This window comes from Chiloscyllium plagiosum, unplaced genomic scaffold (genome assembly GCF_037043375.1).
Source record: "Chiloscyllium plagiosum isolate Xiang-an unplaced genomic scaffold, Cpla_swu_hap1 HiC_scaffold_18, whole genome shotgun sequence".
In the NCBI taxonomy this organism is placed as follows: domain Eukaryota; kingdom Metazoa; phylum Chordata; class Chondrichthyes; order Orectolobiformes; family Hemiscylliidae; genus Chiloscyllium; species Chiloscyllium plagiosum.
In genome coordinates, this window is record NW_028270156.1 from 25,040,837 (window position 1) to 25,062,751 (window position 21,915).

The 21,915-nt window shown below is 44.0% G+C and overlaps 1 protein-coding gene across 2 annotated transcripts in view; it reads right to left on the bottom strand.

Annotated features, from left to right (window-relative positions):
* qser1 (glutamine and serine rich 1) overlaps nt 1-21,915 on the bottom strand; it is a 162,232-nt gene that overhangs the window by 92,765 nt on the left and 47,552 nt on the right. The window contains exon 1 of one of the 2 annotated variants that reach the window (XM_043705540.2): nt 3,387-3,510. The exons of the other annotated variant lie outside the window; for it this stretch is intronic. Coding sequence (XP_043561475.2) covers nt 3,387-3,442 — 56 coding nt within the window. The 5' untranslated portion in view covers nt 3,443-3,510. Of the gene's footprint in view, nt 1-3,386; nt 3,511-21,915 lie in introns of those variants that run through there. 2 annotated transcript variants of the gene reach the window in all.

Consider the following 21,915-nt stretch of genomic DNA (forward strand, 5'->3'; position numbering starts at 1 on the left):
GCTATCAAGCAATGCTCACAAAGGAATAATTTGCTCATTGACACTTAGCTCGTATTCCGCCAGGCTGCTCAGGTGCTGACTTCGTTACAATTTTGGTCCAAACATGGACGAAAAAAAGAGATGAACTTAAGCAGTGAGGTGTGAGCGATTTCTTTTGATATCAAGATAAAATTTGATTAAATGTGGCATCAAGGAGCTTCATTAAAACTGGAGTAAATGGGAATCGCAGAATAACTGTCTGCTGGTTAGAGTCATACCTAGGATATAGGAAGATTGCAGTTGTTCTAGGTCAATTATGTCAGTACAGGACATCACTGCAGCAGTTCTTCAGGACAATATCCCAACCATTTTCAAGTGGATTACTATAGAAAAAATACATTTTTCTCTATGCTTTTCTCCTTGCTCTCATCAGTACATTTTGCAAACACAAATTCAAAGGATACCCAACTTTTACATAAGAGATTACTGATTAGGGATAGTCAATATGGCTTTGTGAGACAATTTGCCATCCACAAACTTGACTGAGTTTTCAAAAGTAGTAACAAAGAGGACTGATGAGAGCAGAGCAGTGGACGTGATCTACATGGACTTCAACAAGGCATTTGACAAGGTTCCTCATGGAACGCTGGTTAGCAAGGTTAGATCACATGGAATAGAGGGAGAATTAGCCATTTGGATACAGAACTGGCTTGAACGTAGATGACAGAAGGTGGTGATGGAGAAGGGTTGCTTTTCAGACTGGAAGCTTGTGACCAGCAGTGTGCGACAAGGATCTGTGCTGGGTCCACTGCTTTTCGTCATTTACATAAATGATTTGGATGTGAATGTAGGAGGTATGGTTAGTAAGTTTGTAGATGACACCAAAATTGGAGGTATAGTGGACAATGAAGAAGGTTACCTCAGAGAACAATGGGATCTTGATCAGATGGGCTATTGGGCCGAGGAGTGGCAAGATGAAATATAATTTAGATAAATGGGAGTCGTTGCATTTTGGAAAGGTACATCAGGGCAGTACTTATATACATAATAGTAAAGTCCTGGGGAGTGTTGCTGAACAAAGACACCTTGCAGTGCAGGTTCATAGCTCCTTGAAAGTGGAGTCACAGGTAGATAGGATAGTGAAGGAGGTGTATGGTGTGCTTCCCTTTATTAGTCTGTGCATTGAGTATAGAAGTTGGAAGGTTATGGTGTGGCTGTACAGGACATCGGTTAGCCCACTTTTAGAATACTGCATGCAATTCTTGTCTCTTTGCTATAGGAAATATATTGTGAAACTTGAAAGGGTTTAGAAAAGATATACAAGAATGTTGCCAGGGTTGTAGGGTTTGAGCTTTAGGGAAAGGTTGAATAGACTAGAGCTATTTTCCATGAAGCATCAGAGGCTGAGGGGTGGCCTTATAGAGATTTATAAAATCATAAGGGACAATGATAGGGTAAGTAGACAAGGTCTCTTTTCTCTGGGGTGGGCGAGTCCAAAACTAGAGGACATAGGTTTGAGGTGACAGGGGAAAGATTTAAAAGGGATCTAAGGGGCAACTTGTTCATGTGGATGGTGGTGCGTGCATGGAATGACTTGCCAGAGGAAATGGTGGAAGCTGGTGTAAGAATAGGTAGGAATATGGGCCAAATACTGGCCAATAGGACTACATTAATCTAGGATATTTGGTCGGCATGGATGAGTTGGACCAAAAGGTCTGTTTCTGTGCTATATATCTCCATGATTCTGAGATGTGCTGACCAGTTGACACGTGGACTCTAACTGGTAGAGGTATTGCCAAGGAGAATGCCCTGGTTATTGCCAATTGACTCTTAGCCAAGCTTTGTTTAAGTTTTAAACCAAGGTGATTGCCTGAGAAATCAGTGAATAGCTGTCATCTATTCTGTTGAAACAGGCCCAGTGTGTGAACACATTTCTCCTGTCTGCAAAGAACAGGATCCTGTGTATTAATATCTGTAGTTTGCAGTTATATGTACTGTGAACGCAACTGACAACACAAATTGACTGTACAAACTGTTTCACTGAAACAGGTCCAAGATGGCGATGGAGTAGGGCTCCTGTGCTGAAGCTCATCCGCTCTGATCGCTTTTCTTCTTATTTTAAAGTTTTCCCCACCTCCATCTCTTTTCTTTCTTACCTACCTTGTCCTGAGCTTGGATGGCATTGGTGGCAGAGAGCGCCCAGCGTGCATGCCTCGAGTAGACCAAGGGTTGGACCTTGAGTAGTCTCGAGCCACACCGAGGGTGTGAGTCTACTGCTGACCTTGGTTGGGACCAGCGCACAGAAAGTGAGTCCCTTCTTATTTTTCTGAAGCAAGAACAGGACCTGGAATCGGCAGCTGCTGCTTCCGCAGAGGTGATGTCAGCAAGGTAAGCACAGCGGAAGTAAGTAACACCTGAGGATTGGTGACTTCATTGATGGGTGGGTTCGATACTTGCATGGCAAAATGGTGGCGGAAGGGCATCACAGCAACATTAATGAGGTGGGCCTAAGGGTGACAGATGTGGGCGGCACCGTGGGCGGCATGGTGGCACAGTGGTTAGCACTGCTGCCTCGCAGCGCCAGAGACCCGGGTTCAATTCCCGCCTCAGGCGACTGACTGTGTGGAGTTTGCACGTTCTCCCCATGTCTGCGTGGGTTTCCTCCGGGTGCTCCGGTTTCCTCCCACAGTCCAAAGATGTGCAGGTCAGGTGAATTGGCCATGCGAAATTGCCCGTAGTGTTAGGTATAGGGGTAAATGTAGGGGTATGGGTGGGTTGCGCTTCGGCGGGTCGGTGTGGACTTGTTGGGCCGAAGGGCCTGTTTCCATACTGTAATGTAATCTAATCTAATCTAAACTCTGACACTGGTAGGTCCAGAGCAGGCAGCAACGAGGCAGTAGCAGAGGGATGGCAGCGCAGCTGCTGTCGATGGTGATGAGCTGACTTAGAACTGATGGACTTTCAAGCTATAGCTTTCTTTTATTCACCTTGTTATTCTGTAATTATTCAAAATGGTGCCATTTAATGGCGACAAATGAAAGTCCTCACTATACATGGAAAACACTCATGACAATAAAATCAAATTTAAATCAACCTCTGCTTGTAAAACTCAAACTGTCAAACATTAGATGTGATTCTGCAACTGAACAACATTTGCTGGATAAACCTGTGTGACAAATTATGCTGACAATCAATTTAGGATATAAACAAAGTTTGGTGGCTAACTGTCAGTTGGTATTACTGAGTACATTGTCCATGGCAACGTCACTACCAATTCGAGTCCGCTTGCCAATCAATCAGCACTCTGATTGGTATTCTTGCAAAATGTCCTGATAAGGGCATGATGAAAAGCTTTTTGCAGCCAAAATCAAATCTGTACAACCACCTTCAGCTGCTATGCCACTGACCTGTCCTCCTTTGAAAAGACCTCTATCGTCTCGAAGGACAAGGACAGCAGGTGCATGGGATCACCACCATATGAACGCTCCCCTCCAAGACATGTAGCATCCTGACCTGGAACTGTATCATTCTTTCTTTGTCATTTGGTATAGATCCTTGAACTCATTACCTACCAGAATGATAGAATCATTATAGTGAAAAAGGAAATTATTCAGCCAATTGTGCCTGTACTGCTCAAGGGTGAGCAATGTGACTTGGTGCTATTCTTCTGCTTTTACCCTCTATAATCCTTCACACAATTTTAATATAAACAATTATCTAAAGCCTCTTCAATGCCTCTATTGAACACAGAACATAGAACGTCACAGCATAGTACGGGCCCTTTGGCCCTCAATGTTGTGCCATCTTGTGAAATGAATGTGATGACCATCTAACCTACACTATGTCCAATGCCCATTTAAATGTCCTTAATGTCAACAAGTCTACTACTGTTGCAGGCAGGCCATTCCATGCCCTTACTACTCTGAATGAAGAAATGGCACCTGATATCTGTCCTAAATCTATCACCCCTCAATTTAATGCTATGTTCCCTTGTGTCAGCCTTCACCATCAAGAGGAAAAAGGCTCTCACTGTCCACCTTATCTAACCCTCTGATTATCTTGTATGTCTCGATTAAGTCACCTCTCAACCTTCTTCTCTCCAATGAAAACATCCTCCATTCCCTCAGCCTTTCCTCGTAAGGCCTTCCTTCCATACTAGGCAACATCCTAGTAAATCTCCTCTGAACCTTTTCCAAAGTATCCACAACCTTCCTATAATGTGGTGTCCAGAACTGTACACAATACTCCAGGTGCAATCTTACCAGTGTCTTGTACAGCTGAAGCATGACCCTGTGGCTCTGAAACTCAATCCCTCTACCAATAAATATCAACACACAATGTGCCTTCTTAATAACTCTATCAACCTGGGTGGCAACTTTCAGGTATTTATGCACCTGGACAGCAAGATCTCTCTGTTCACCTACACTGCCAAGAATTTTACCATTAGCCCAGTATTTCTCGTTCCTGTTACTTCTCCCAAAGTGAATTACCTCACTTCATTTGCCACTTCTCCGCCCAGCTCTGCGTCTTATCTATGTCCCTCTGTAACCCACAACATCCTTCAGCACTATCCACAACTCTGCCTACTTTAGTGTCATCCACAAATTGACTAAACCATCCTTCTACGTCCATATCCAGATCATTTATAAAAATGACACACAGCAGTGGCTCCAGAACTGATCCTTGAAGCACACCACTGGATACCGAACTCCAGGATGAACATTTCCCATTAACCACCACCCTCTATCTTCTTTCAGCTAGCCAAATTCTGATCCAAACCACTAAATCACCTTCAATACCGCAACTCCGTATTTTGTGCACTAGCCTACCGTGTGGAACCTCAAATGCCTTACTGAAGTCTATATACACCTCATCACGTGCTTTACCTTCATCCACCTGTTTTGTCACCTGCTCGAAGAACTCAATATGGTTAGTGAGGCACGACCTACCCTTTACAAAACACAGTATTGACTATCCCTAATCAAATTATTCCTTTCCAGATGATTATAAATCCTATCTCTGAAACCTTTTCCAACACCTTACCCACAACCGAAGTAAGGCTCACTGGTCTATAATTACCACTGTTGTCTCTACTCCCCTTCTTAAACAAAGGAACAATTGCTATCCTCCAATCTTCTGGCACTACTCCTGTCGACAACAATGACAAAGATCAAAGCCAAAGGCTCTGCACTCTTCTCCCTAGCTTCCCAGAGAATCTGGGGATAAATCCCATCGGGCCTAGGGGTCTTATCTATTTTCAGATCTTCCAAAATTGCTAAGACCTCCTCTTTGTCAACCTCAATCCCATCTAATCTAGCAGCCTGTATCTCTGTATTCTGACTAACATTACCTCTTTCCAATGGGCATACTAACAAAAAGTATTCATTAAGCGTTTCCCGATGTACTCAGATTCCATACACAACTTCCCACTACTGTATTTGATTGGCCCTAATCTTACTATAGTCATTCTTTTATTTCTGATAGGGTTTTCCTTGATCCTATCTGCCAACAACTTCTCATGTCCTCTCCTGGCTGCTCTTAGCCAGAAAAGATCTAAAGAGAAGGCTAACTTACAAGTCTCAAGGCCCCTAACTGAGCCTTCACGCCTCATCCTCACATGAACCTTCTTTCTCTTTGCAAGAGTTTCAACATCTTTGGTAAACCATGGCTCCCTTTCTTGACAACTACCTCCCTGCTGATAGGTATATACTTATCAAGGACCCGCAGTCACTGGTCCTTGAATAAGCTCCACATTTCAAGTGTATCCATCCCCTGCAGTGTCCTTCCCCACCCTATGCATCCTAGATCTTGCATAATCGCATCATAATTGCCTTTTCCCCCAGTTATGCCTCTTTCCCTGCAGTATATACCTATCCCTGCTCATTGCTATTGTAAACATAACCGAATTGTGGTCAAAATCACCAAAGTGCTCACCTACCTCCAAGTCTAACACCTCACTGAGTTTATTCCCCAGTACTAAATCCAATGTGGCTTTGGCCCTTGTTGGCCTGTCTATACACTGTGACAGAAAACCCTCCTGCACACATTGAACAAAAACTGAACCATCTAAACTACTTAAACTATAGTATTCCCGGTCAATATTGGGAAGTTAAAGTCCCCCATAACAACCTGTTACTCTTGCTCCTATCGAGAAAACCTTTGCTACCCTTTCCTCTACATCCCTGCAACAATTTGGAGGTCTATAGAAAATTCCCAGCAGGTCTCCTTTCCTGTGTCTAACTTAAGTCCAAACTACCTCAGCAGATGAGTCCTCAAACATTATCTCAGCTGCTGCAATATGACTCTTGATTAATAATGCCACACCACCACCAACAAACCCTCCCCCCTTTACAATTTTCTCTGTTCTTACTAAGATATCTAAATCCCAGAATCTGCAACAACCATTTCTGTCCCTCCTCTAGCCAAGTCTCTGAAATGGCCACAACATCAAAATCCCAGGAATCAACCCATGCTGCAAATTCACCCACCTTATTCCAGATGCTTCTGGCATTGGTATACACATTTCAAACCAACATTCTGATTGCCGGTGCCCTCTCGCAACCTTGTAAACCTGTCCTTGACCTCACTATCCTCAACCTCCTGTACATTGGAACGTTCCTCCACCACACATCCCAGTAATGCATTTCAGGCCTGAAGCACTCACTGCCCCATTGAAGTCAGTGATCCACTAGTTAACTGTTCCAACTCAGGATTTCTCATTGTCCTTTTCCACTGTTATCCTAAACTTTATAATAACACGATCACTATTCCATAAATCCTTACCCACCAATACTTACTTGGGCCTACTTGGCCCACCATTTCTCCTGACCATAATGGAGGAACCATTATCCCACCCTGCCCTTTACACTATCACTATCCCAGTCTACGTTAAGCTCATTAAAGTTCCCCATTATAACCATTTTATGTTTGCATCACTAATTTTGTTATAGTTCCTTTACATTCTTTTCACTAGTCAGCGATCTAGAGACTATATTGAACAATAGAGTTGCATCCTTTATATTCATTAGCCATAACAAAATAAATTCAGTACTTGAACCCTCGAGTGCTGAAACTATATCCTTAACCAATACCACTAAGCCTTTTCCTCTTGTTCCTTCTCTATATTTTCTTAAATGCCAAGTACTCAGGAACATTTGATATATAGTCCTTCTCTTTCTTGAGAAGACGATGTTATAGGCACATCATTATTTCACATGTCAATTTGTACCACTAACTCATCAATTTTATCTACAATACTCTGGCATTCCCATGCATGCAGCATAATCCTGGTTTAGAAAACAAATAATTTCTCTCTTATTCTGACTGCTCCCACTAATTTACTATTCTACTCTAACTGTCTCTCTCAATATCGTGTGCAATCTCTTATTCCTGTCCAATACTCTCGCCTGGTTCCGACATTCCTGTCCATTTAGTTTAAATCCTCCCCAAAAGCACCAGCAAAATATCCTGCAAGAAACTCAGACATAACAGTTCAAATGCAACATGTCCAGTTCGGACTATATTTAGGCAAGAAGAATCATACAGAACCCAAAACATTAATTCTGTTTCTCTTTCCAGAGATGCAGCCAGACATGTGTTTCTCCAGCGCTACAATCTAGAAGGACAAGGGCAACAGATATATAGGAACAATATCAACTGCAGGTTTCCCTTCAAGCCAGTCACTATCTGACTTGGAAATATTTTGATGTTCCTTCAGAGGCTTTGGGTCAAAATTCCAAATTTCCCTCCCTAATGTCTACCTACAGCACAGGACCAAGAAGGCCTTCTCAAGATTAACTAGGAATAGACAATAAAATGCCGGCCCAGTCAGCGACACCCACTTCCCACAAGTCTATTAAAAAATCACTAGTTGCAACAATAATTTTGTAGTGCTGAAAATGGACACGCACTCAGGGACAAGCATCCAGTTAGTTCATTGTTCTCTTAACAATCACTCAATTTGAGCTCCCTGCTCACAGTATTCCAGTTTTGCCTTGCCTTTTGGAATAAAAGCATGGCAATTATTAAGAGAGGTGGAAGTATGTGGCACAGTTGACACTTGCAGTGCTGAGCAAGTGAACAGACACTGCAGAGGTCGCGTAGGGTTTGTGGTGTTAGGGCTTTGAGGTGTTAGGGTTTTGAGGTCAGTGAGAATGAGTGAGGGATGTTGTTACAGCTGCCCTTGAGAGTGATAGAGCATGAGCACTGGTGACTTGGCAGAGACAGAATGAGCGTGAGGTGGAATAGAGAAGAACATTGACCGGATAGCTCTCTCAGTCCAGGCTGGCATGCTCTGATGTCATGGTCGCTGCTGCTGATTCTGGGGGAAAACAACAACCCACCTCTGCATCACCCCATGCAACAGGGCCTCCAGGTCCTTGCCCATGAAACAAAATACCAATTTCACCTTCTCTGTCATGCTCAGTGAAAATATCAGGAACCATGCAGGTAGCTCTGACTAAGAGTCTTTGTCTGGGTGAACAACAGCCTTGTAAAGATGCTACTCACAGAGATATTCCAGTCCATCCCAGGATATCTTAATAGTGGCAAGTTGCTCAGAGTATAGTGAATGGTAGAAAGGGATTAAAATTGAATGAGGTAGGTAGCTCAGGGTTGAGGTGGATACTTAGTTATTATTCAAGTGAGTTTGGGAAAGAAGTCAAGAAGCTTTCTGGAGAGAAATCCTCCATGAAACTTGACAAAATTGACACTGAGCCAAAAAAATGCAAAACTCAGCCCTTGGAGTGAAGCAATCTTTACCTTTTTAAGGTAAGAGCAGAATATGGTGGGTACAATGCATTCTCCAATAATGACTCACTTCTGTTTGAGAATAACTGTCAAACCTAGATTATGACAATTTGCACACAGGACAGAACAAAGTCACTTGCTTCCATCATTAGAAATTTAGTATGCACATGGAAACCAGACATATTGCCATTGTTCCACCTCACCCCCTGTTCAAAACCTATTAGGTCTATAATATTTGCCAGTTCATCTATTTTGCTGACTCCACAGTTGATGCATGACCTTCAGCATTTTGTTTTTATGATTACTTCTATCCATGGTATTCTGCTTTCCAAAACTAAAAGGCAGATAGTTCTCCGTTGTAGTAAAGATACACTACTGAAATAAATTGGAAGACAAATTCAAAAGTTAGAAGTGCTTGTGTAGAAGGTATGCATAATATAATGGATACTTAATAAATAACTAAATGGTATGGAAGCAAGCAGAAAAATTGAACTAGATTAGATAGTGGACTTGGAGAAAAACATATCTGCCAGTTCTAATTGAACAAATTGCCTGTTACCATGGTGTAACATTTTATAATTCTAGATAGCTACAGTTTTAAGGGGTTGTTGAAGGCTTTGAATAATCACTTAGTTAATAAATATTATCGAGAAAGTATGCAATTTGAAAAACAAATGCTTGCTCTATATACTCAATCTGTAAGGAGCAGCTGATCAGTGTCATGTACTGTAATTATCTTAGCACTTGAACTGGGAAGAGAATCTTTAACCAGCAATCCCATTCTCCCCATGATTGAGCATACATAGACAGCAAAGTAGAATCTGTATAGTTGAGTATACTGAAGTTATTGAAACTATGTCTATGGGAGAAAGAAGTTTAAAAACAAACCCTGGTTATTTTTAAATACACTTAAATATATGTTGTGTTGAATAGAAAATTATTTTTTTGCTCTGGTTGGGGAGTTAGTGACAGAGGATGACCACTTAAGAAATGACAAACTAAAGCAGAAATTTTAGAAACAAAAATTATAGTGTGACATGTTTCGCCCCAGTGAATGGTTGTGGCTGAGTTCATTACCTTTTAAAAAGAATATCACCAAGCAAATGGGAAAAAAGCAGGGCATGGAACTCAGTTTTGAATTGCTCGAGCAAGGATTACCATTATGTGAATGGCCCAGAGAAGGCTGAACTGTTGTTTACAGCAAATGTGGCAATGACAAACATATACAAAAGCATGAAAACTTTTTGATAATGTAAATAAAGGTAAATTGTTTTTAGCTGATGGATCAATAATCAAAGCAAATACAGTTAAGGTGAATGGCAAAAGAACCAGGGGAATATGAAGAACTTTTTAAAGTAACAGTTAGGACGTGAAATTAACTTTCTGATAAGGGTTGCAGATGTGGATTTAAAAGTAGTTTCAAAGGTAATTTCACAAATAGTGGAAAGGGGAAAGAGAGCAGGGTTAGAACAGTACTGATTACAATCCTCCTCGAAGGAGCAGGTGCAGGCTCAAATAGGCCAAGTACCCTTCTCCAGTGTAGTACTATTTGACGATTCTATATATAGTTTATGGCATCTTTCTGTGCTGTAGCCTTCAAAGTCAAGTGAGAATAATGACATATCCAACAGGTGATCAAAATAGTTCACCATTATCTAGGAAGACAAAAGAACACAGTCTTCCAATATAGTGATGAAGAGTAGAATGGTAGGGTAGAAACAGTCAGCACATTAAGGAAGGAGAGATGGGAAAAGGACAGTCAAACTAAACTCAACTATAAAGTTTAGAAGCAAGGAAAGCCAACTAAAGTTATTCTTCTCAAATCTGCACAGCAGCTCCTCATTATAAGTTGAAATTTGCACATGTATATTTTAAGCTTTGAATGCCAAGTGGATCAAAGTTGTTTGTGCATTGACTAGGAACAGGCAGGTGTAACTCTGAGTGACTGATAGATTTTTCCAAAATATTACACAAGCTCCAAATTGGATGAATAAGGAGTGCGGAAAAGTCTTAGAGTACGGGAAATCCAGGAAGACAAGAGTGATGTCTTCAAGCTTTGTTGTGCTTTTGTTGTCTGCCTCTGGACAAATTTGTTAAGGGATGAGTGAGTGCATTCGCACGCATGTGTGGAAGGGTGGGAGACTCCTGTACATGCAGGAATCTGAAGGCAAATGTTGTTGTAGAATAGGGGCTGCAGCGAGAGAAAGAGTCCTTCACCAGGACTTGCAAAACAGAACTTGGAGAACAAGGTGGAAAATCCAGTGGTCACTAAGAGTCCCACGTTGTGTCTAAATATATTTAGAAGCACTCTACTAGTCTCCAACAAAGCATCTGGCTTCTTTTTAGTATATAACATTGAAGATCTTGAACTCAACCACAGAACTGTCGGCAATTCCATCTCAATAACGTGAAACTCTACCAATCTACCAGATGCAGTTTGTAACTGGTTATAAAAATAATTAAGACTGTGGGATTTTCATAATGCTGGTGGTTGATTTTGGAAAGCAAATCATTTTTAAATTGAAATTATAGTCGTCCTCCTCCAATTACTTAATTAGTTAAAGCAATGAGTAGTTCTGTCATAAATACAAGGGCTCATAATTACAATACTTGATCATGGTGCCCTCCACCGCATCTCCTCCACTTCCCGCTCCTCCGCCCTTGAGCCCCGCCCCTCCAACCGCCACCAGGACAGAACCCCACTGGTCCTCACCTACCACCCCACCAATCTCCATGTACAGCGCATCATCCGCCGTCACTTCCGCCACCTCCAAACAGACCCCAGCACCAAGGATATATTTCCCTCCCCTCCCCTATCAGCTTTCCGTAGAGACCACTCCCTCCGCGACTCCCTTGTCAGATCCACACCCCCCACCGACCCAACCTCCACTCCCGGCACCTTCCCTTGCAACCGCAGGAGGTGCAACACTTGCGCCCACACCTCCCCCCTCACTTCTCTCCAAGGCCCCAAAGGAAACTTCCATATCTGCCACAGATTCACCTGCACCTCCACCCACATCATCTACTGCATCCGCTGCAGCCGGTGTGGCCTCCTCTATATTGGGGAAACAGGCCGCCTACTTGCGGAGCGATTCAGAGAGCACCTCTGGGCCACCCGGACGAACCAACCCAACCAACCTGTAGCACAGCATTTCAACTCCCCCTCCCACTCCACCGAGGATATGCAGGTCATTGGACTCATCCACCGCCAAACCACAACAACGCGACGGTCGGAGGAGGAGCGTCTTATCTTCCGACTGGGAACCCTCCAACCGCAGGGGATGAACTTGGACTTCACCAGTTTCTTCATCCCCCCTCCCCCCACCTTGTCTCAGCCGGATCCCTCCAGCCCGGCACCGCCTTCTTGACCTGCAGTCTTCTTCTTGACCTCTCCGCCTCCATCCTACTCCGACCTATCACCCTCACCTTGACCTCTTTCCACCTATCACATTTCCAACGCCCCTCCTCCAAGTCCCTCCTCCCTACCTTTTATCTTCTCCTGCTGAACACTCTCTGCTCATTCCTGAAGAAGGGCCTGTGCCCGAAACGTCGAATCTCCTGTTCCCTGGATGCTGCCTGACCTGCTGTGCTGTTCCAGCAATAAAGTTTCAACTTTGATCTCCAGCATCTGCAGACCTCACTTTCTCCCCATACTTGATCATTGCCAAGCTGGCTGAACTTAGTTGGGACTGCAATGGGCTGGTTAGCAAAAACGCAGAAGTGGAAAAAAAAATGGTAAAACAAACATTAATATTTGCGCTCCTGGAAATCTGTGAATATGTATATAAACCTATCATGAACAGCATATCATAGCCCTTCACTGTATTTTCACTCCTATGTCGAAACAGACTGTTTACACTAGTCAAGGATTAAACAAGCAAAATAATTTAGCAAAGCAACAGAAAAAGGAGAGCAAGCATTGCCTGTGGAGCTGTATTTTATCAGAGTGAACATTCTTAAGAAAGCAGAAGAAATAAAGGACAGACAAAGTGTAAATTGTTTCAGACTTGCACAATAAATTTCTTCAAGTATACAAAATCGGACTGACCTAGTCCAAGTACTAAATTCAAACCTGCCATATCCACAAGTTTTGATTTTAATCCAGTACTTTTTGGGAAATAACTTCTTCTAGCTCCCTTTTATCAAGGAGGGTTATAAATCATTTGTATATAAATTGAACTTAAAGTCACAACGTTTTAAACAAGAAAGCAAAGTTTAAGAAGCTGATCTGTAAAGATGCAATATTTACCTTAAACAAGAGCTGCTGATCTAACAAACCGATAATAAATTGAATTAATAATAGAACTACACACAGAACAGTTCTCTTGGATTGAAAATAATGTAACCATATCTACATATAAAAGTAGGAGTTGGCCATTCAGCTCCTTGAATCTGATCCACCTGCCATTAAATAGTCAGTGATTGATTGTACATGGCCTTAACTCCACTGTCCTGCATGATCCCATAACCATTAATTCCCTTGTCAATCAAAAATCTACCAATATATATACTTAAATACCTTAAATATATTCAATGGCCAAGCCTCCAACGCTCAGTGGTAAGAGAATTCCAAAGACTAATAATCTTTTGAAAGAAGAAATTCTCCCTCATCTTCATCTTAAGCAGAAGATCCCTTTTTTTGAATTTCTGAATTCTCTGTCCACATGAGGAAAACAGCCACTCAGCATCTACCTTGTAAAGCCTCCTCAGGATCTTCAATGTTTCAATAAAAGACCCAATCTCCTCAACCTTTCCTCAAAAGACAAATCCCTCAGACCCAAAAACAGTGTCTGAACTGCTCATTTCCAATTAAAGTATACACATCCTAAATGTTCAGCAACCAAAACTGTTCACATTACAGAACACAAGGTGTGGTCTCAGCAATGTCCTCTACAGGTATTGCAAGACTTCCCTATTTTTGTTCTCCATCTCCCTTGTAATAAAGGCCATCCATCATTTTGTCTTCCTTACTATTTTGCTGTACTGCATTCTAACCTTTTGTAATTTATGAATATGCATACCCAAATCTCTCATTAATACAGGATTTTGTTGTCTTTCCATTTCAATAAGTTTTCAGCTTTTCCAGTCTTCCAGTCACTCTGGACAACTCACAGTTTTTCATTATATTCCATCTGCCAATTTTCTGCCCACACTTAACAAAATCCATACTCCTCAGAACGTATTTTCCCATCTACATTTTTATCATAAATTTAGTTATAGTATAGTCAGTCTGTTCAAAGTTTTGTTATACTTCAATAAATTACCAAGACCCTATTACAGTTCCTTGTGGCAGTACACGAGCTACAGTTTGCCATTATGATTCCATCAATTTATCCCATCTGTGTTTCCTGTCAACCTTGCTAATGCATCACCTCGAACACCATGAACTCTTGATTCCATAAAAATTTCCAAAATAGTTATACAGTAAAATCTTGTCTGTGGAGGATGAGCTCCCAAAGAATGGCAAAATCACAAACCAAGAACTTGATTTATAACAGGAGTCAATGGAACAGGTTCAAGCCAGTAAGTATCCATCTCATTTTTCACAAAAGCACTTTAGTAGCATGTATAATTACTGATACTACAATCATGACCACTGTAATGTATTTCATTGTAAAGTAATGTAATTCAATAAACTGATTTTTTTCATCTTTAGTATCAGATAACTAGTGCCACTATTGTTTGTACTATACTCCATGACAGCAAAGTTCTCTAAATGAGCTGTCTCAGAGTTGCACTGTGTGACATATTGAAGACTCAAATGGACATTTAATTTTATATTTTGAGCTGTTTAGCCAGATTAGGCCTTTTATTGCATTGTTTCAGTCTTAAGTTCTCTTGGAATGATGGTTACAAATACAGTCAAAGTTGTACTCTATGCAGTCAGACCTTCATAAAACTTTAAAACAGCTCTGACAGTTGCAGTAGTGCTATTATGGGAACATCAACTTGTGCTTAAAAATGTGTTGCTGGAAAAGCTCAGCAAGTCAGGCAGCTACAAAGGAGCAGGAGAATCGATGTTTCAGGCATAAGCCCTTCTTCAGGAAGATTCTCCTGCTCCTTTGATGCTGCCTGACCTGCTGCGCTTTTCTAGCAACACATTTTTAAGCTCTGATCTCCAGCATCTGCAGTCCTCACTTTCTCCTAACATCAACTTGTGGTCAAGGCATTATGATAGTCATGCCATAAATTCCATTTGAGGCATTTGCTGCTTATAACACAGGTATGGAATGCCTGGTTGGAGATTTAACTTAATAGAAACTTTTCCATCATCTTTATTTTGCTGCAGTATCTGCAGTCCTCACTTTCTCCTGTGAATATAGGTGGTATTGTTAGTAAGTTTGAAGAAGATTATTGCAGAGTACAGCTGGATCTTGATCAGATGAGCTGAAGAGTGGCAGACGGAGTTTGATTTAGATAAATATGAGGTGTTGCATTTTGGTAATGCAAACCAGGACAGGATTTGTTTTGTTAATGGCAGGGCCCAGGGGAATGTTGCCGAACAAAGAGACCCTGGGGTGCAGTTGCATAATTCCTTGAAAGTGGAGTCACAGGTGAACAGGGTGGTGAAGGCGGCATTTGGCACCCTTGTTTTCATTGGTCAGAATATGGAGTATGGGAGTTAGGATGCCATGTTGCAGCTGTACAGATCACTTTTAGAATACTGCGTACAATTCTGGTTACCCTTCTATAGGAAGGAAGTTGTTAAACTAGAGTGTGCAGAAAAAGTATTACTGGGACTGGATGATTTGAGTTATATGGAAAAGCTGAGGCTTTTTTCCCCTGGAGTATAGGAGGCTGAAGGGTGACCTTAACAGAAGTTCATAAAATCATGAGGGTCATGGATAGGGTGAATAGCCAAGGTCTTTCTCCTAGGGTGGGAGGGTCCAAATCTAGAGCACAAAGGTTTAAGGTGAAAGGGGCAAGATTTAAAAAGGACCTGAGGGATAACATTTTTACACTGAGGGAGGGGTGCTTGTATGAAATGAGCTGTCAGAGAATTGCAACAGTTAAAAGGCATTTGGATGGATATATGAATAGGACAGGTTTGGAAGGACATGAACCAAATGCTGGCAAATGGGACTCTGTCAGATTGGGATGTCTGGTTGGCACAGGTGAGTTGGACTGAAGGGTATGTTTCCATGTTGCGTCTATTATGGGGAAAAACACCAGTCTCTGACTCAGAATTGGGGTTAAATGACAGAGTTTACGGCATAAGGAAATACCGGAACTCCAGGGAGAGAAAGACACCAACAGCACAGTGGTCAGCTGTGGTCAGAGTGTGTGTGTGGTGCTGAAGTGTGTGTGGTGCTGAAGTGTGTGTGTGTGTGTGTGTGTGTGTGGATGTGGCGCTGAAGTGTGTGTGTGTGTGTGGCGCTGAAGTGTGTGTGTGTGTGTGTGGCGCTGAAGTGTGTGTGGCGCGCTGAAGTGTGTGTGTGTGTGTGTGGCGCTGAAATGTGTGTGTGTGCGCGTGTGTGGTGCTGCTGCTGAAGTGTGTGTGTGTGTGTGTGGTGCTGCTGAAGTGTGTGTGTGTGTGTGGTGCTGCTGCTGAAGTATGTGTGTGTGGTGCTGAAGTGTGTGTGCGCGTGTGTGGTGCTGAAGTGTGTGTGCGCGTGTGTGTGTGGTGCTGAAGTGTGTGTGGTGCTGAAGTGTGTGTGTGTGGAGTGCTGAAGTGTGTGAGTGTGGTGCTGAAGTGTGTGTGTGTGCGTGCGCGTGTGGTGCTGAAGTGTGTGTGTGTGCGTGGTGCTGAAGTGTGTGTCTGTGCGTGTGTGTGTGTGTGTGGAGTGCTGAAGTGTGTGTGTGTGTGGTGCTAAAGTGTGTGTGTGTGTGTGTGTGGTGCTGAAGTGTGTGTGTGCGTGCGCGGTGGTGCTGAAGTGTGTGTGCGCGCGCGGTGGTGCTGAAGTGTGTGTGTGTGCGCGCGCATGTGGTGCTGAAGTGTGTGTGTGTGTGCGCGGTGGTGCTGAAGTGTGTGTGCACGCGCGTGTGGTGCTGAAGTGTGTGTGCACGCGCGTGTGGTGCTGAAGTGTGTGTGCACGCGCGTGTGGTGCTGAAGTGTGTGTGCACGCGCGTGTGGTGCTGAAGTGTATGTGCACGCGCGTGTGTGTGCGTGCGTGTGTGTGCGGTGCTGAAGTGTGTGTCTGTACGTGTGTGTGTGTGGTGCTGAAGTGTGTATCTGTGCGCGTGTGTGTGTGGTGCTGAAGTGTGTGTGTGTGCGTGCGTGCGTGTGTGGTGCTGAAGTGTGTGTGTGCGCGTGTGGTGCTGAAGTGTGTGTGTGAGAGTGTGTGTGTGTGTGGTGCTGAAGTGTGTGTGTGTGTGTGGTGCTGAAGTGTGTGTATGGTGCTGAAGTGTGTGTGTGTGTGTGGTACTGTAGTGTGTGTGTGTGTGTGGTACTGTAGTGTGTGTGCGTGTGTGTGGTGCTTGTGTGCGTGTGGTGCTGAAGTGTGTGCGTGTGTGTGTGTGTGTGTGTGGGGGGGGTGCTGAAGTGTGTGCGGTGCTGAAGAGTGTTGAAGTGTGTGTGTGTGTGTGTGCGCGCGCGTGTGTGGAGTGCTGAAGTGTGTGTGTGTGCGCGTGTGGTGCTGAAGTGTGTGTGTGTGCGCGTGTGGTGCTGAAGTGTGTGTGTGTGCGTGTGGTGCTGAAGTGTGTGTGTGAGTGTGTGTGTGTGTGGTGCTGAGGTGTGTGTGGTGCTGAAGTGTGTGTGTGTGGAGTGCTGAAGTGTGTGTCTGTGCGTGTTCGCGTGTGTGTGGAGTGCTGAAGTGTGTGTGTGTGTGCGCGCGGTGGTGCTGAAGTGTGTGTGCGCGCGCGTGTGGTGCTGAAGTGTGTGTGTGTGCGCGTGTGTGTGCGTGCGTGTGTGTGCGGTGCTGAAGTGTGTGTCTGTGCGTGTGTGTGTGTGGTGCTGAAGTGTGTATCTGTGCGCGTGTGTGTGTGGTGCTGAAGTGTGTATCTGTGCGCGTGTGTGTGTGGTGCTGAAGTGTGTGTGCGTGCGTGCGTGTGTGGTGCTGAAGTGTGTGTGTGTGCGTGTGGTGCTGAAGTGTGTGTGTGTGCGCGCGCGTGGTGCTGAAGTGTGTGTGTGTGCGCGCGCGTGGTGCTGAAGTGTGTGTGTGTGTGCGCGCGTGGTGCTGAAGTGTGTGTGTGTGCGCGCGTGGTGCTGAAGTGTGTGTGTGTGTGCGTGGTGCTGAAGTGTGTGTGCGCGTGGTGCTGAAGTGTGTGTGTGTGTGTGTGCGCGTGGTGCTGAAGTGTGTGTGTGAGTGTGTGAGTGTGTGAGTGTGTGAGGTGCTGAAGTGTGTTTGTGTGTGGGGTGCTGAAGTGTGTGTGTGTGTGTGTGCGTGGAGTGCTGAAGTGTGTGTGGTGCTGAAGAGTGCTGGTGTGTGTGTGTGTGCGCGTGTGCGTGGAGTGCTGAAGTGTGTGTGTGCGCGCGTGTGGTGCTGAAGTGTGTGTGTGCGTGTGGTGCTGAAGTGTGTGTGTGAGTGTGTGAGGTGCTGAAGTGTGTTTGTGTGTGGGGTGCTGAAGTGTGTGTGTGTGTGTGTGCGTGGAGTGCTGAAGTGTGTGTGGTGCTGAAGAGTGCTGGTGTGTGTGTGTGTGCGCGTGTGTGTGTGTGTGTGTGTGTGTGTGTGGAGTGCTGAAGTGTGTGTGTGCGCGCGTGTGGTGCTGAAGTGTGTGCGTGTGTGTGGTGCTGAAGTGTGTGCGTGCGTGCGGGGTGCTGAAGTGTGTGCGTGCGGGGTGCTGAAGTGTGTGCGTGCGGGGTGCTGAAGTGTGTGCGTGCGGGGTGCTGAAGTGTGTGCGTGCGGGGTGCTGAAGTGTGTGTGTGCGTGCGGGGTGCTGAAGTGTGTGTGTGCGCGTGCGGGGTGCTGAAGTGTGTGTGTGTGCGCGTGCGGGGTGCTGAAGTGTGTGTGTGTGTGTGTGGAGTGCTGAAGTGTGTGTGTGTGTGTGCGTGTGGTGCTGAAGTGTGTGTGCGTGTGGTGCTGAAGTGTGTGTGTGTGTGTGTGTGTGGTGCTGAAGTGTGTGTGTGTGTGGGGTGCTGAAGTGTGTGCGTGCGGGGTGCTGAAGTGTGTGCGTGCGGGGTGCTGAAGTGTGTGCGTGCGGGGTGCTGAAGTGTGTGCGTGCGGGGTGCTGAAGTGTGTGCGTGCGGGGTGCTGAAGTGTGTGCGTGCGGGGTGCTGAAGTGTGTGCGTGCGGGGTGCTGAAGTGTGTGCGTGCGGGGTGCTGAAGTGTGTGCGTGCGGGGTGCTGAAGTGTGTGCGTGCGGGGTGCTGAAGTGTGTGCGTGCGGGGTGCTGAAGTGTGTGCGTGCGGGGTGCTGAAGTGTGTGCGTGCGGGGTGCTGAAGTGTGTGCGTGCGGGGTGCTGAAGTGTGTGCGTGCGGGGTGCTGAAGTGTGTGCGTGCGGGGTGCTGAAGTGTGTGCGTGCGGGGTGCTGAAGTGTGTGCGTGCGGGGTGCTGAAGTGTGTGCGTGCAGGGTGCTGAAGTGTGTGCGTGCAGGGTGCTGAAGTGTGTGCGTGCGTGCGGGGTGCTGAAGTGTGTGTGTGCACGTGCGGGGTGCTGAAGTGTGTATGTGTGTGGGGTGCTGAAGTGTGTGTGTGTGTGTGCGTGTGTGGGGTGCTGAAGTGGGTGTGTGTGTGTGTGGTGCTGAAGTGTGTATGTGTGGTGCTGAAGTGTGTGTGTGTGTGTGTGTGTGTGTGTGTGTGTGTGTGTGTGTGTGCGCGCGCACGCGTGTGGTGCTGAAGTGTGTGTGTGGTGCTGAAGTGTGTGTATGTTGCTGAAGAGTGTGTGTGTGGTGCATGTGTGTGTGTGTGTGTGCGCGCGTATCCTTCTCTGTCAGTATTCCGCAGGGAACGTTCCCAACTGGTCCACTCCTCCTCCATTCCTATCATGTGAATTCAACTGACGCTATACAAATCTGATGTTTTGTTTACAATCGCTTGTAACAAACTAAACAATGGAAAACTGTTTCAGATTTCAGCAACTTCCAAGTTCCTGCATAAACGGCAGCTAAATGTCTGATCAGTCAAAATGTTTTGACAGTAAGAAAAAAAATCTGTTGCCTGGGCCACTAGGATGAACATCTCTGATCTTTAAGTCGTGCCACAAGATTTTAACATGTACCAGCACTATGTACAGCTTGTGTTATATTGGTTTAACGTTACATCCTTTGGGTGTCAAGCAACAACATGATGTGACTCAGGCCTGAAAAGAGAAGCAAAATGCATTTATACTGTCTATTCAACATAAATAAAATTGCTTCTGTCCTATGCCTTGAGACAATTATCAAACAAAGGATCCCAAGCCAAACAAAGAGATATTAGATTGGCTGATCAAAAGCTTTGGTCAAATAAATTTTAAGGAGAATTTGAAAAGGAAGAGAGGGGCAGAAATGATGACAGAAGGAACACAGAGCTTAGGGCAATTGGTGGCAGAGTATTAATGATGGAGACTAATCAAAGAATATGCTAGTTGAACAAAGACAACATCTCAGCCGCCTGCGTTTTACTAACACTGACCTTTCATTTTCATTTCAGCAACTGTTATGGAATTGGTATCTGAAAGATCAACTAACAGATGAGATCTAAGCTCTGCAGTCCTGCCACATCCAGTTGTGAATGGTGTTGGATAATTAAACAACTCATTGGAGAAGGAGGCTCCACAAATATCCCCATCCTCAATGATGGAAGAGCCCAGGACATCAATGCAAAACAAATGGCTGGAGCTTTTGCAGCAATCTGCACGACATCGAAATGCACTGATGTTGTACTTTGTTGGAGTCTCACTCTAAATAACAGTCTACCTTTGATTCTTTCTACTGAAGTGCATGACCTCAAATTCTTCTACATTAAACTCCATTTGACAAGTTTTTGTCCACTCACTCAACCTATCTATATCTCTTCGCTGATTCCTTATGCTGTCATCACATGGCCTCCGACCTATTTTTGTATCAGCAGACTTGGATACACTCCAATTTGCTCCCTCCTAAAAGTCATTGAGAGACATTTTAAATTGAGGCGCAAGGACTGATCCTTCTGGCACTCCATCAGTTATGCCTTTGCAACCTGAATAACCTGTATTAATCACAATCTTATCTTCTGTATCATAACCAGTCGTCAATCTATACTTATAAATTACTTGCATTATCAAGGGCTCCTATCCTGTTCAACAACGTTTTATGTGGCACCTTATGGAATGCCTTCTGGAAATCTAACTATACTATATTTACCAGTTTACCTTCATCAACTTTGCATATTCTGTGGAACATTTCAAACAATGCCTTCACTATTTCTGCAGCTACTTCTTTTGAAATCCTTGAATGCAGACCATCAGGTCCTGGCATCCTGTTTACCTTCAATCAAGTTTATCAAGTTTCCTTTGTGAAAAAGACTGTTACAAAATCATTACTCCCATTAGTACCTTGCTTATCTGACATCTTTGATCTCATCCTCCATTGCGAAGACTGGTGAAAAATATTGGTACAAATGATCTGCCATTTCCCTATCATTAATGCCCAAATCACATCTGAAAAGGATTCCACACTTCAGCCCTTTTCTCTTTATATACCTTTAGAAGCTCTTGCTGTTTGCTTTTTAATCTGCTTGCCAATTTACTTTCATAAATCAATTTTCTCCCTCTTTATTACGTTTATAATCATCAGCTACTGGTTTCTTAAAAATTCCCATACCTAGCACTAGTTTTCTCTGCTTTGTGTGCCCTAGTTTTTGATTAGATCCTCTCTGTGGAAGCCCACAGAATTGAGGGCAAATTATTGAAACAGATAGGAAATTGGAGAAGTGACATCAACAGAGATGAAATAATGAAGAAGTCCTCAAGTTGGCAGAACTAGATTAGTGGAGTTCCATAAAGAGCTGTATTGAGGCTTCAATTATTCACAATATCCATTAACGATTTGGATAATGGGTTAAAAAGTCAAATGTCCAAATTTGCTGTTAACACAAACTTCGGCAGTATTGTAGACAGTGTTGATGACAGCATAAAATTACAATAGTAAACTGTCACAGATGGATTTTCATATAAGCTAGTATGAGAATAGCCATTTCAAATCAAACAAGGATATATCAGGGTATTTTTAGAAGGCACAAAGGTAAATATAGTGGATGTCCAACAAGATTTGTGGGTTCTGATACATAACTCTTTAAAATGCCACAAACAGATGCAAAAAAAATTTAAGAATGCTACTGGAATGCTGGCCT